The sequence below is a fragment of the Lactuca sativa genome, chromosome 1, assembly GCF_002870075.4.
Source record: "Lactuca sativa cultivar Salinas chromosome 1, Lsat_Salinas_v11, whole genome shotgun sequence".
NCBI classification, from domain to species: Eukaryota; Viridiplantae; Streptophyta; class Magnoliopsida; order Asterales; family Asteraceae; genus Lactuca; species Lactuca sativa.
Window position 1 is genome coordinate 63971799 of NC_056623.2, and position 15835 is coordinate 63987633.

The window sequence follows — 15835 nt, forward strand, 5'->3', positions numbered from 1 at the left end:
AACTCTTCAAAAACGTGTATACTACATATATATATAAAAAAATAATTTTGTAGAAATTGACTCTTAATTAACTGTATGTTCTATATAACATGGTTATCTATATGAAGAGTCTAATTGTCTAAAAAGATTAATTTGTTAAAAAAATATTTTTACTTAATAATTAGCCTTTTGGAGAATAATATTATATAATGGATATCATTGTCGATTTTTGGAATTATATGTAAGGAGATACCATCCACATGCATAGCAGTGGATCCTGGAAAACATCGCCCACGAAAATCAACTTCCTCGCAATACTTTCACAAAGAACCAGCCAAACTATCTTCCGAAACACCAATGGCTGACCTTCATTTTGTCCTGTTTCCTTTAATGGCTCAAGGCCATATGATACCCATGGTGGATATTGCCCGATTACTAGCCCAACAAGGTGCTACAGTTACCATAATCACTACTCCTGTTAACGCCAACCGTTTCAAACAGGTCGTTGCTCGGGCAATCCAAGATAAACTCAAGATTCAAGTTCATGAATTCCCACTCCCATTAGCTGAAGTTGGATTGCCGGAGGGATGTGAGAGCTTTGACATGATTCCATCTGCTGCCCTCTATGTCAAATTGTTTCAGGCGGCTGATTTTTTAGAGGAACCGGTAGATAATATGCTCCGGCGACTAACTCCGGCTCCAAGTTGCATCATTTCTGATAATCTTTTTCCTTGGACTAATGATATAGCTCGGAGGCTGGGTATTCCCAGGCTTATTTTCCATGGACCTGGATGCTTCACCTTCGTGTGCTTACATATTCTGATGAATACTAATATACTACATGAAATGGACGTCTCCGATTCAGAGTACTTTGTGCTTCCTGGTATATCCGACCGGATTGAGCTTACTAAAGCTCAAGGGTTGAGTTGGGGAAGGAAAGACAACGAACAAAAGGCGAAAATGTTAGAACGAGTACGTGTAGCAGAAGAAGCTGCAAACGGGATTGTTGTTAATAGTTTCCAGGAGTTAGAGCGTCACTATGTTGAAGAACTTGCGAAGGTGAAAGATAAGAAGGTCTGGTGTATTGGCCCGGTTTCACTATGCAACAAAAGTTTCCAAGATATATCTGAGAGAGGAAGTAAGTCTGGAATCAACGAACATGAGTGCTTGAAATGGCTAGATTCGAGGGAGAAAATTTCTGTAATCTTTGTTTGTTTGGGAAGTCTATCACGTACTTGTACTGAACAGAACATTGAGCTTGCTTTAGGATTGGAGTCATCGAACATACCCTTTGTTTGGTGTGTGAGACATGCAACAGAAGAACTCGAGAAATGGTTCTTAGAAGAAGGATATGAAGAAAGAGTGAAAGATAGAGGCCTTATCTTTCGTGGATGGGCTCCACAGGTCTTGATTCTATCACATGGAGCAGTTGGAGGTTTTTTAACACATTGCGGATGGAACTCGACTCTTGAAGGTGTTACTGCGGGGCTTCCTATGGTTACATGGCCTCATTTTGCTGACCAGTTTCTCAATGAAAGATTTATGGTAGATGTCTTGAAGATTGGTGTGAAAATTGGCATGGAGTTTCCGGTTGTAGTTGGAGAGCAAGACAAGTTTGGAGTTTTAATTAATAAAGAAGACATCAAGACAGCAGTAGAAAGTCTAATGGACACAGAAGAGGATGGCGAAGGAAGACGAAAGAGAGCTAGAGAGCTTGGGGAAATGGCGAAGAGAGCGATGGAGGAAGGGGGTTCGTCTCACATCAACATGACGTTGATGATTCAAGATATTATCAAAGAAGTAGTCAATAACACTATGCCGATTCAAGATATCGGGAATGCATTGTAAGGACATCTTTGAGTTGTCACATTATTATTATTTCTTTTTCATACTACTTTGAGACGTTATAAAAAGTTGAAAAGGTTTTATTTTTTTCCCTGAACGTATATTGTTGAACATTACCGTCCAAACCTATCATAAACTCGTTTTTTCATGAACTATGGAAATATATTACCACTAAAAAAAACTAAATTTTAGCGGCGACAACATTCGTTGCAAAAAAGTCTCAAAATGGGGACCATCCGAAATTAATTTCTAATTAAATTCCGGACAGGTATTTATAGGATTTTGATGATTTAAAAATGAAAAGTCTTAAACTAAAAAAATTATTTTTTTATCATAATACTTTAAACGATAGTATATATATATTTGTTACTTATATCATCTATTTTTTTTTTCATATTTTGATTTATCAACTTATTTTTGTATTTATTTTTCTATTTTGAGTAATTATAACTTAGTAGATTTAGCGTTTTAATTTTTAATTTTTTTTTATAATATTTTATTTTAAACGATATTATATATTTGTTATTTATTTAATTAGTTTATTATTATTCTTTTTAAAACATTTTTGACCAATTTTGATTTATGAACTTATTTTTGTTTTTATTTTTCTATTTTGAGTAATTATAACTTAAGAGATTTAGCGTTTTAATTTTTAATTTTTTTTATTATAACATTGTACTTTAAACAATTTTATATATTTGTTATTTATTTAATTAGTTTATTATGATTTATTCTTCTTATTCTTCTTTTTTTTTTCTTTTAAAAACCTTTTTGACCAATGCTTCTTTATTAGCTTATAAAAAAAAATTATCTATTATGATGTATTTATTTTATTTTTTTAATATAGAATAAAATATATTTCTAATAATCATATGAATATTCTTAAATTTTACATACAAATTCATGATAAACATACAATAGTTTCATATATATATATATATATATATATATATATATATATATATATATATATATATATATATATATATATACACACACACACACATCAATTTCACATATAAATTCATCAACTCATACATGATCAACAAGTGAAACATATCAATTTGCATATAAACTCATCAATTCATACATGATCAACAAGTGAAACATAACAATTTACATATAAATTCATCAATTCTTACATGATCAACAAATGAAACACGTCAAACTAATAAAACTTCCATGTTCTTGCATACAATAGTTTCCATAATTTTACAGTTAATAGTTTCAATCAATTTTACATATACATTCACACAAAGTTAACAGTTTCAAACAAGTGAAACAAATCAAAATAATCAATTTCACAATTTCATGAATTTCACAGTCAAAATCAAGTGAAACATACATTCAAACAATTGAAAGAAATAAAAAAATAAAAAAATAGTTTCACAGTGTCCATCAATTGAAAGAAATCAAAATAATCAATTTCACAATTTCACAGTTCACACTTAAAATCAATTTCACAGCTTCATAAACAATTTCACAGTTTCAAAATAATCAATTTCACATCTTCATAAACAATTTCACAGCTTCATAAACAATTTCACAGCTTCAAAATAATCAATTTCATAATTTCACAGTTCACATAAAAAAAAACAATTTCACTGTTTCCATCAAGTGAAACAGATCAAACTAACATGTTCTTGCCCGGAAAACGAAAGCTAGACGGTTGTGAAGATGCAGTCGTGGTGAAGGTGCTGGAACGAAAAAAAACAAACAAATCACTTCAAATAGGAATCGGTGGTGTTAATGTGTGTTAACAGAAGAATGCAAACAAAATTGGGTCCTGAAAACTAACCTCGCCGGAGATATGAGCACGAAATCGAAGGTCCCGTCGGAATTGGAGGCGGCAGGCGCTGTGGACGTTATACCGCCGGTGGGACTCGGTTTTAGAGGCCAATCAGCGATGGGAGAAGAGTTTGGAGCCCAATAAGCGGTGGAGAGCAGTCGGAGTCGCCGGAGAAATTGCAGATCGCCTTGGAGCTGTGTAAAAAAGAAACGGGAGTAAATGGAGTCTGGGGGAGTCGAGCTGGAGCAAAAAGGGCGAACTAATAGCGGCAACAAGGGGCTATTAGCGGCGACAAACTGGAGGGAATCATACGTGCACTTTCTGGCGATTACCAACCGTTGGATTGGGTAGGAATCATAGGGCCAGAATTTGGTCTAAGGTTGATCAACGGATCGACACCTTTAGCAGCGACATGTCGCCGCGAACGCGTCGTCTCTAATGCCTTATTGCAGGAACAAACCCTATCCGTTGTATTATTTGTAGAACCAAGGGTCACGATTGAAAGTAGCGTGTCTCCGACAGATCTCCAATAGTTATCTTTAGCGATGATGCTATTAGCGACGACAATGATGTTTTAGCGGCGACACCAAGTGCGTCTACTTTGGTGTCGCCGCTATTGCTCATGTCGTCGCAAAAAGCGACGTCCCTAATATTCCGAATTCTTGTTGTGTATGTAAGCATGTTTTTTTTAATATTTTTTATATATAATAATCCAAACATTTTTATTTTTTTTCTTTTATCACAACATAAGCTAAGCACTTTTATTGAAAAATATTTATTTGATTAAATAAAGTAATAAATACTTATATAAAAAAAAATATATTTGGTTAAATAAGGAATTCCAAACACCTTTTAGGTGACTTAAAAAAGGAAAAGCAATACGAGCTTTGATATCATAAATAAGAAATAAGAAAATAATAATATATTACTTTATTTAATAGGTTTTATTTAAGGAAAAAAAAAGCCAATCACACACTTCTTCCGTTTTCTTTCTCTTTCTTTTTCCTCAGGCTACCCTGATGGCGAGCCTTGTAGCTTTGATGGGGTGGTCTTGGCGAGCTGCTGGGGAGGGCTACTCCGTCGGGCCTTAGTACAGAGGATCTTTGGTATATTCTTGTTAGGTAGTCAAAGTCAAAACTATCATTGACTTTTGGATTAAAAAGAACACTTACGCACAGTAGCAAAATTCATATTCTTCTTGTTTTGTTGCACATAAAAACAACACAACAAATTGGTATCACGTTCGGGAGAGGAGCTTTTATTGATCGATAGTGGCTGTTTGGGGATATTCCTTGGCTTTTTTATTTAAGGGTTTATTAAAGGTGCGATGCTTTGAAGAAAATTTTGGAGAGATTTATCAATTTCGAATCTAGATAATTACTACAATCAAATTCGTTTTTGTTTTAGTGAATTGTATTGAAAACTTGGTTCACCCATACGGAAATCTTGTGTTTTTGTGGAGTTTGAAAGATTGCACACAAGGCGTTCGATAAAAGTACTCAGTAAGATTACATTATTCTTGAAGTTCAAGAACGTAGATGCATTTTCTGAATTGGGTGTGTAAGAGAAATCGTTTGGTGAAAGTCACCAAGGTTTCAAGAGGTAAAAGGAGAAAACAAAGCATTCAAGTTGCACACTAGCTACACAATATCCTGAATCGGTATAGTCTTCTTAGCTACTTCTTCTGTAATAGCTTGAATCATCGATGTCATGTTGAGATGAGACGAACCCCCTTCTTCCATTGCCCTCTTCGCCATTTCCCCAAGCTTTCTCGCTCTCTTTCTTCTCGCTTCTCCTTCCTCTCCACCATCCATTAAACCTTCAACAGCTGCCCTAATCTCTTCCCTTGTCAACAACAATTTCTCCGCCTTATCTTGCTCATAGAACACAACAGGAACCTCCACACCAATCCTCACACCAATTCTCAACACGTCTATCACAAATCGTTCATTCAAAAACTGTTCTCCAAAATGTGGCCATGTAACCATTGGAACCCCAGCAGAAATCCCTTCAAGAGTCGAATTCCACCCACAATGCGTCACAAAACCCCCAATCGCTGCATGCGACAATATCAACATTTGTGGGGCCCAACCATGAACCATCAATCCTCTATCTTTAACCCTTTCTTTGAATCCTTCTTCTGAAATCCATTTCTTAAGTTCTTCACTTGCGTTCCTAACAAACCAAATAAAAGGCTTATTCGATAACTCCAATGCTAACCCTAGCTCAATCGCTTGTTCTGTAGAAGCATACGATAGACTTCCCAAGCATACGTACACTACAGACTGTGGGTCCCGCAAATCCAACCATTTCAAACAATCCTGTTCGTGAATCGCGGATTTGTTTCCTCTCTCTGATATATCTTGTAAACTTTTGTTACATAATGAAACCGGACCTATACACCAAACTTTCTTACCTTTCACTTTCGCAAACTCTTCAACGTACTTGGGCTCCAATTCCTCAAAAGTATTAACCACAATCCCACTTGAACTTTTCTCAGCTTCCATCAGTCTTTCAAAGTTATCGGTTGTTTCTTTACAATCTCCTTTTCCCCACGTTGAAGCCTGAGGTTTAGTAACTTCAATCCTATCAGGAAGCCCAGGCATTACAAAGTACTCCGAGTTGGAGTCAATTTCGTTTAGTATATTAGTATTTGTCACAATGTGGATACACAAAAACGCGAAACATCCGGGCCCATAGAATACAAACCTAGGAATATTTAACCTTTTTGCAATATCCATAGTCCATGGAAAACCACCATCTGAGATGATGCAATTTGGAGGCGGGTATAACCCACGGAGCATCTTTTCCGCGGGTTGTTCTAGCAACGTCATTGCTGTGAACATGTTGATCGCTTGTGCTGCTGTTGGGAGCAAGTCAAAATTCTCACATCCTTCGGGTAAACCGACTTCCGATAATGGTAGTTGGAGTTCAAGAACTTGGATGTTGAGTTTAGCTTTGATTGCACGATTTGTGATGGATTTAAAACGGTTTGCATTGATTGGAGTTGTGATTATGGTGACCATAGCACCATGTTGGGCTAGTAACCTTGCTATGTCTACCATTGGTATGAGATGACCTTGAGCCATTAACGGAAATAAGACTATGTGAAGGGAAGCCATTGGAGTTTTGGAATTTGATAGATGTAAGTGGCTATATGTGAAACTACTCTAGCTTCATGAACTCTACGAATTAAATAGCATGCGAACATGAACAAGTGGTTACAAATGTGTCTTTTTGTTTTGTAGTTTTCGAAAACCAACATTGAGATGATAAATGAAATTAGATGATAACTATGGTAGCATGAGAGCCAAAAAAACATTGGATTTTACAATATCACATCTTATGTTCGGCAGAATCTACCTCTATTGATGTGACTGAATTAACTTACGTAAGCATCTTTATGTGTTCGGCAGCATCTATATCTATAATTCTATATACCACTTTAGATTTGGTCCATTTGGATGCTATTAATGCATCTTTTTGAGGAATCTTGAAACTAAAACTTTTATCACTTGTTATAGTGATACATTTTTGGGTAGTCGGTTGAATAATAAAATAAAAATAGCATTATAACTCTAGGCATCCAGATCATCAAAGTAATATTTCATTTAATCACTCAAATAAAACACACTTGCACAATGTTTAGTGTTGAAAAATCATGTATGGTGTAGTGCTTAAAATGGCCACACAATATCTTGAATTGGTTTATTGTTCTTTGCTACTTCTTCGGAAATAGCTTGAATCATCAACTTTATGTTAAGGTAAGAAGAACCTCCTTCCTCCATTGCTTTCTTTGCCATTTCCCCGAGCTCTTTAGCTCTCCTTCTTCTTGCTTCTCCTTCCTCTTGTTCATTCATCAAAACTTCCACAGCAGTCTTGATGTCTTCCTTCTTTACCACTTCAAACTTATCTTTCTCTCTATACATAAGTGGAAACTCTGCACCAATTTTGACTCCAATTTTTACAACATCTACAATAAACCTTTCATTTAGAAATTGCTCTGCGAAATGTGGCCATGTAACCATTGGAATCCCAGCACAAATCCCTTCTAGAGTCGAGTTCCAACCACAATGTGTTATGAAACCCCCAATCGCTTGATGTGACAATATCAAGATTTGAGGTGCCCAACCACGAACCATTAAGCCTCTATCTTTTATCCTTTCTTCATATCGTTCTTCTGAAACCCATTTCTCAAACTCTTCACGTGTTTGCCTAATGAACCAAATAAAGGGTATGCCAGATAACTCCAATCCCAAAGCAAGCTCAATGGCTTGTTCTGTGGTAGCATACGATAGACTTCCCAAGCAAACGTAAACCACAGACTGTGGCTCTTGTAAATCCAACCATTTCATGCAATCATGCTCGTTTTTAACTCCTTTGTTTCCTCTTTCGGCTATATCTTGGAAACTTTTGTTGCATACAGAGACAGGGCCTATACACCACACTTTTTTACCTTTTGCCTTTGCGAACTCTTCAACATACTTTGGCTCCAACTCCTCAAAGCTATTAACCACAATCCCATATGCATCTTTCTCGGCTTCTTGTGTTTGTTCAAACGACTCCTTGGTTTCTTTTGTGTTTCCCTTTCCCCAACCTGAAGCCTGAGGTTTGGTAATTTCAATCCGATCAGGAAGCCCGGGTATTTCAAAGTACTCTGAGTTGGAGTCGATTTCGTTTAGTATATTAGTATTGTTCACTATGTGAATGCACAAGAAAGCAAAGCATCCAGGTCCATAGAAAACAAGTCTTGGGATATTCAATCTCTTTGCAAGATTAGTAGACCAAGGAAAACCACCATCTGAGATGATGCAACTTGGAGATGGATATAAAACCTGAAGCATCTTCTCCACTGGTTCTTCTAGCTTCTTCATAGCTGTGAACATGTTGACTATATACGCAGCTGATGGAATTAAGTCAAAACTCTCGCATCCTTCAGGCAAACCGGATTCAACGAATGGGAATTGTACTTTAAGGATTTTGATGTTGAGTTGACCTTCGATTGCTCGATCAATGACTGAATTAAAACGGTTTGCGTTTACAGGAGTTGTGATTATGGTAACAGTTACGCCGGTTTGGGCTAGTATCCTGGCGATGTCCACCATGGGTATCATATGGCCCTGAGCCATCAATGGAAGCAAGACGAAGTGAAGGTCGGTGGAAGGGGAAGCCATTGCTGTTTCGGATGTTGTCTTTGGTGATTCTTTCTGAAATTACTGAAGCATGTGCACCCACTTCTACGAATACCATGACAACATTGGTAATTAAGTGCGTACCATGTGTCGCTTTGTAATATTAAAAAACAAAAAAGAAAAAAAAATCGACTTACGTAAATTAACGAAAACATTACAATATTAGATGATAACTATGGTAGCATGATCTCGTGTGATCAGCCACAGCCTAAAGCTGATAGTTCTAGAAGGTGTGGTCACTACAAATTGCATTTTATGTTTGGCATCATCTAACTACATTGATGCGATTCGAAATTTTGGTTTAAAAAAAGACGCTAGCCAATGTATCAGCATTAGAAAATATATCTTAGCATTAAATATAAAATCATATCTTTTCAATTTTATTGTACCATGTAATCTATATATTTTAACAAACTGCTTTTGTTAATCTCTTCTTTCCTTTATAGACCAGGAAAGACCAAATAATCTAACCTTTTTAAATGTGTATTTGAAAAAAAAACTTAGGTTTTATTTATTTATTTTGCAAAAATAACCATTTTGTCTGGAATGGGTATTTCGAACTAAGATTTTTTAGACTAATTCTAAATTGACATTCTTGATTTTGAACCAACATTCCGGATTCCGGACTAAAATTTTAGATTTCGAAAAAAAAATAAAACTCTGGAATTTCAAGAACAAGTTTCAAATCCAAAAATAATTCCAAAATTTCGAGATAAAAAATTTGTTTTTTTACTTAAATTTAATGAAAAGTTCAAAAAAATATATATATTAGACATGAAATCGAATAACTTTATACGATATTAGTGCATGAAATTAGATATTTTATTTTTAAAAACGATAATATTAAACATTTGGAAATGTAATATTTGGAATCCCAAAATAAATTAAACATTTTTTTTTGAATATATATATATATATATATATATATATATATATATATATATATATATATATATATATATATATATATATAGTACAATTGATAAAAAAAAAGTTGAGATCGAGAGAATGAACCTGGACCACTCATTTTGAATCTACCGTTTAAACGCTCCAGCGTACCGAGCCGATGGAACATATCATATTCATTTTTAAATACATATGAATATGTATATTCATATATGAATAAGTATAGCGGAAGTGATTCATATATGAATATGGCGGCGGCGGGTGGTGGTGGAGGTGGTGGTTGTTGTTGGTGGCGACAGTGGTGGTGGTTGGTGGCGGAGGGGAGGTGGTGTATTCGTTGATGTGAAAAATAAAGAATACATTGAGAACAATTGTGTATTCTAACAAAATGTGGAATGTATTCTAGCAGAATGTGTTCTTCCCGAATATATAAAGCATAAAACGATTCTTAACAATAATATTCTTTTAGAATATATAACTGTTAACCATTTTAAATTTTAAACTTTAAAAATAAATGTAATTGTTAACCATTATTGATTATAATCAGATTCTTTAAAAATTAATGTAATTCGTTTCATATAACATTCGTATTATATCTTGAATATAACCATATTCTGTAAGAATATAATTGAATATATATTTACTAGTCTATGGTTGATCTTTGTGTCATTTTGCCAGAATAAACTCGGATATAATTAAAAATTATGTTAGAATTAAAATTGAATTAATTAAAAAAAATCAGAATTTTTAAATCAAGAGAATTGATTATCACAAAAATTTGGAATTTTCTTTTGAGTAAATTACACAAATGGTCCCTATGGTTTGGTCTAATTTATGTGTTTGTTCCCAAACTTATTTTTTTAATTTGGAAGGTCCATACTATTTGATTTTGTTATGCGTTTGGTCTCTAACGTTTGTTTCCGTTACGCGTTTACTCACCGTTTTATCTAAAAAGACTATTATTTAAATAGGAAAAAATGATGGTGTAGGTACGGTAAGGTGAGGGAGGTGGGATTGGGGGTATGTTTATTTAAATAAATTAAAAAATCAAGGAAAAAAATCTTTTTATGTAAGACACAAACCAAACATGTAACACAAACAAAAAGTAGGAACATTCCGAGTTAAAAAAAAATAGGTTAGGGATCAAATGCACAAATTACCCTAAACCATAGGGACCATTCGTGCAATTTACTCTTTTCTGTTTTTAAATTTATCTCAGATGACTAAAATACTTTTATCGTGAAATTAGATGATATTTTTTAATTATTTTTAATTCAATAATATTTATTATTATCATTTTAAAATAATTAAATTGATTGGTACACAATCAACATTACATCCACACAAAGATCGTTAGAATATAATAATATCGGCATATATATATATATATATATATATATATATATATATATATATATATATATATATATATATATATATATATTATGATGTTCATGTTCAAATGAGAACATTTTTTAGATTGAGAATTTGAGAACATTTTTTTAGCTTATTTGTTAAAAAAGCATGCGTTTTTGTTTTCCTCATTCGGAAATTACATCTTTCTACTTTCTTCTTTGACCAACTTCCTTTTCCTCTCATCTTCCTCCGCCATAAAACCACCTCGTCGGAAACTACTTGTTCAGAAATTACATCTTTCTACTCTCTTTTCTGATCTTTTTTCATCATCGGATCTAACATTTTTGATTTCCTTATCACACACCGACATCTGACGTTTCAAATAACAGTCAATAATGGTGATTTGGAGCCGGCGGTCCCTTTTTCAGACAAACGTCGACGAGTTTTTGATACGGCATGCGCTTCAACGACTACTGTCACCACTGTGAATTTTAAGCTATGTAATCTATACATTCAAGTTAATGTGAATCAAAAACTTTAACCAAATACAAGATACAAGTACTATAGATAGTCATCAAACAATTGGAGACCCTAGAAGTTTTGGTTAAGTCCATTTTGGACTAAGACTTCCTTATTGGATCCAAATGGACCAATAAGCTTCCAATTGGACTATCATGGGTTTAGGACCCTAATTGGGCTCTAATTGGACCCACATTCGTTTATTTCAATATTTTGGGCTAGGTAGAACCTAGAAGGAAATAAAACACAAGTTTTGATCCATAATTAAACCTAACCTAGCTTAATAAAGCACAAAAATCACAATTTTATTTTATAAGTCCAATAAATACCCTAAACTACCTCTAATGTTGGGCTTGGGGGCAAAAGCCCAAATTTTTCCTCTTTCCCTTCATATTCTCGGCCCAAGGCCCAAATCCAAGGGGAATTGACTAGTGTTGCCACCTCACTATTACCTAATGGATTTCTAGGCATATATCACATACCTCCATGCATGTATCACTTCAAGAGTCACTTCTTTCTCTCTTCTCTTCTTGCTCTCGGCCAAGCATCATCACACACACCAAAATATCTCAACTTTCTCTCTAGAACACTCAAAGAACTCTCCTTCCCTCCCCTCTCCAAAAATCTCGAAATTTAGGGACTTTCCAAGAGGATTTTGCAAGTAAATCATCATCTAAGGTAAGATTATGCATAGATCTATGGTTTAAATTCTTTTGTTATCAAAATCTCTTCCTAATCCATGTAAAAACCGTGATCTTGCACTCTAGAAACCCCATAATCTCGAAAAGTTCATCAAGGAGTGCAAGGGCCAAAAATCACTTCATTTCTTCCAATTTTTCTTCAAGAACCGAAACTACCCACTCAAGGTGAGATTCATACCCCTATTTTCTGTTTTTAAGAGTTTTTGTGGGGGGGAATACAAGTGAAAGTGTAGATCTATATGTATTTGTATGCCTTGTATGATTTCCATGCTTATATGTATGCTTATATGTGTTTTAATGTTGGATCTAGCCATTAAACCCCTCAAAACCGAGATATAACTCATGTTTTATGATGTTAGCTTCAAATATGTTCCTACATAGTAAGTGATACTAGATAAATAGCCAAGTGGTTAGCAACAATTTTCTTTAAGCTAAAAACACACATTTTGGGCCAAAAATGTGAAAAATACAAAATTAAGGGCCCCAAATTGACATTTTACAGATTCTGATGGTTGGAATGTGCCAAAACAGTTTTCATAAAACTATTTCTGGAATTCTATTCAATTAATGGATTAAAAACATAAATTTCAAGCCTATTGGGCTAAAAATGAAAATTTCGGCCCAATAAGGCCCATTATGCGAATTTTTCTGTTTTGAAGGGCCAAAACTGTGAAATTCTGTAAAACAGTGGACTATAAGTGTCCCAAACCCTTTTCAAAGGTTTAAAATGCTTTTTAAATTTAAAAAGGACCAAAGTTGCAAAAATTTTCCATTTTGGGCCAAAATTGTCAAAATTGCGAAAAGATGGGCTAAAACCGAGAAAAACTGCATTTTCAGGGACTTAAACTGTTTCTTTGAAAAATATGCTGGAAAATATTAATTTCAATAATTTTTGGTGTTAAAATGTCAAGAAAAATAGTTTAAGGACCAAACCGGGAAATATTTAAATAAAAGGGTTGAAAATGTAAATTTTACAAATAATGAGGGGCTGAAAACAGAAATATTTCAAGGCTGATCCAATGTGTACAATTTGATCAAATAATGACACCTCGACTATCAACGAAATACAACTCATTACAATACCAAAAGTCGTTGCTAAACGAATTGGCTCGGTCTCGAGCCAATGGAAATCTACAACTACTAACTCTTTGATACATACAAATAACGATTGGTAATGCATATACATACGAGTGTGCACAGACGTCTACGCACCATCTTCGGGCCCCAAAAGTGTAAAATCTTGTTTGTTGGGCCTAGCTAGCCCAATGACCTGATCTTAAGGCCCGAAGACATTTTTTTTCTACGAAGTGTTGAGTTTTACCGACTTGGCACAACGTAGGGTGACTTTCAATGGCTTGTACCACTGGTCCCCAAGGGTCCATGGTATTGCTAGAAAAGTCTACACATTTTACGAGGCGGGTCGGGGACCCCTCGCACGCATATTTTCCCCAGCCGGTTAATAGAGTTACCGGGGTCTTCGTGACCTCTTTCTCTTCGGATGTGGGACTACACATAGTCCGGGCGATTGGATAACGTGATTAGTACGGACGACGCCTTCGGGTTCGTTAGTATAACTACAAACTGGGCGTTTGTGTAATGCGGGTTTGTAGTAAATAATCAATGCTCGAGAACCTTCCAACGTCGCTTGGGACCGATACTGCTATTTTCATAATGTTTTCAACGCAACTCAAGGGATTTCAAAAGAACTAGGGGAACATCGGGTTTCCCTAGGGTTTTCATTACATACAGATTTGAAACGCATACATCTTCAACGAACATTTTTTTTACAAGTATAGAAACAAACAAGCATACCTATGGATCTTCACAAACGTTTTTGAAAGCTTTTCTTTTCAGAAAATATCGGATTTTCTGGTGGTTTTTCAAACAATATAAACATTCGATTTCAAACACTACTTATGAACTCACCAACATTTCATATGTTGACGTTTTTTCAAAATACTTGTATTCTCAGGGAACCAGTGAATCAAGGGAAATCATGCTCAGTAACGGTTGCAGTTTATTTTTGAATGAACCAAACAATATTAATTTTTGGAAATGTAATATCTTAAGCAATGTATGTCATGTAAACACTACTGGTTGTACTATGTTGATGAATGGTGACGAATATTGTTTTGTTTCATATATATACAATGTTGTGGTATTCAATTGAGTCACGACAGCCCCCGGACGATTCCGCCGTCTGGTTCGGGGGTGTGACAACTACCGTCGTCTCTCCTACCTCATCTGCTGACGTGACAAATCCCGTATCTAGCAACTTGGGGAATAGAGGAGCTCCACTGTGGTCGGCGAGCATGCGTCGGATTGCGTCGATGTGGTAGTGGAAGACGTGATCAAATCTAGGTCGGTTTATTGCGATCATTGTAGAGTTAAGTGTTGGTGAGTTATCTCAACTCGACTATATCGATTCAATATGATTAGGTCTATATTTAGCATGCTTTTTTCTTTTGGTTGGTGGTTGATAGCTTATTTTATTTCCTTATTTTTATTAGTTTATTTTAGATTTTTAGCTCTTTTTATTAGTATTGCATTGTATATTCTTTATTTTCTTTATTATGGATCGTACCGGGTGCTTTTTATTTTGCATAAGGTATTTTGCAGGTTTTCAGTGTTCGTTGCGGTTGCGGGTTGATTGGAGACGGTTTTAGTGGGCTCTCGAGGCATTGTTGGGCTTGGCGGATCCATAAAAGAAGATTCGGGCCTTAAGAGTTAAGGACTTGGATATTTTGGGCTTGTGAAGATGGGTCATAAACTTCTATTTTTGGGCTTGGAGCATCCATATTTGAAGCTAAATGATGATTGGTTGGTTTAAATCACATGGATATGGAGGGACCAAAGGAATCTTTGGTAGTGGAAGGGTGGAGTGGAGGAATGAAGGACCAATAACATTACAACAACATTTGCGCGGGTGGAATTTTCGTCGCGCGGGTACTCATGCAACTGCCTAGTTTGGGCATTTTGGTCATTTGGCTTGCCATAACCTTGGGGGATCAGATCCATCAGCTACATTCTCGATTTTTCACCATTGGAGACCTGGGGGAGGCGATTTTGAAGCTCAAGACTCATTTCTTTTCATCTTTCCAAGAGATTGGTAGTTTTTTTTATGCAATTAGACTTTTGTGATTGTTTTTCTATTGCCATGAGTGGCTAAACTCTCTATATTGGTTAACTTTGGTTAAAACCTTTGAATGTTTGTGGGTTTTTGAAGGATTCATGCTAGATTATCAATTATCTTATGTTTATGGTTCTAGATCATATTTCTTATGCTTGTTTAATGCTTTGATCATGAGCTTGGCACTTGAATGAGCTATTGTTAATATATTTCTTTGGTTTTGCATTGAATCATTGAATTAACTTAGAACAAAGGTTTTATGATGGTAAAAATCATCTCTAGTTTATGAATCATAGCTCCTTTATGGATGTGTAAGCATTGGCATCCTCTAGGAATTAGGGATTCCTTCTTTCTTAAGGCTAATTAACTTCTTGGGTTCAATTGCTTCAATTAAACCCTTGATCTTGATTAAGAAGGT

At 35.1% G+C, this 15835-nt stretch overlaps 3 protein-coding genes across 3 annotated transcripts; 1 reads left to right on the forward strand and 2 right to left on the reverse strand.

Annotated features, from left to right (window-relative positions):
• Window positions 1-184: 184 nt before the first annotated feature.
• On the forward strand, window positions 185-1921 carry LOC111913163 (UDP-glycosyltransferase 73E1-like). The gene has a single exon (XM_023908892.2). It carries the CDS (start codon window positions 337-339, stop codon window positions 1825-1827), a length of 1491 nt encoding a protein of 496 aa, XP_023764660.1. The 5' UTR covers window positions 185-336; the 3' UTR covers window positions 1828-1921.
• A 3205-nt stretch (window positions 1922-5126) lies between these two features.
• On the reverse strand, window positions 5127-6757 carry LOC111913160 (UDP-glycosyltransferase 73E1). Its single transcript, XM_023908890.3, has one exon. It carries the CDS (start codon window positions 6733-6735, stop codon window positions 5254-5256), a length of 1482 nt encoding a protein of 493 aa, XP_023764658.1. The 5' UTR covers window positions 6736-6757; the 3' UTR covers window positions 5127-5253.
• Window positions 6758-7204: 447 nt separating this feature from the next.
• Window positions 7205-8918, reverse strand: LOC111913159 (UDP-glycosyltransferase 73E1). The gene has a single exon (XM_023908889.3). It carries the CDS (start codon window positions 8785-8787, stop codon window positions 7291-7293), a length of 1497 nt encoding a protein of 498 aa, XP_023764657.1. The 5' UTR covers window positions 8788-8918; the 3' UTR covers window positions 7205-7290.
• Window positions 8919-15835: the final 6917 nt, after the last annotated feature.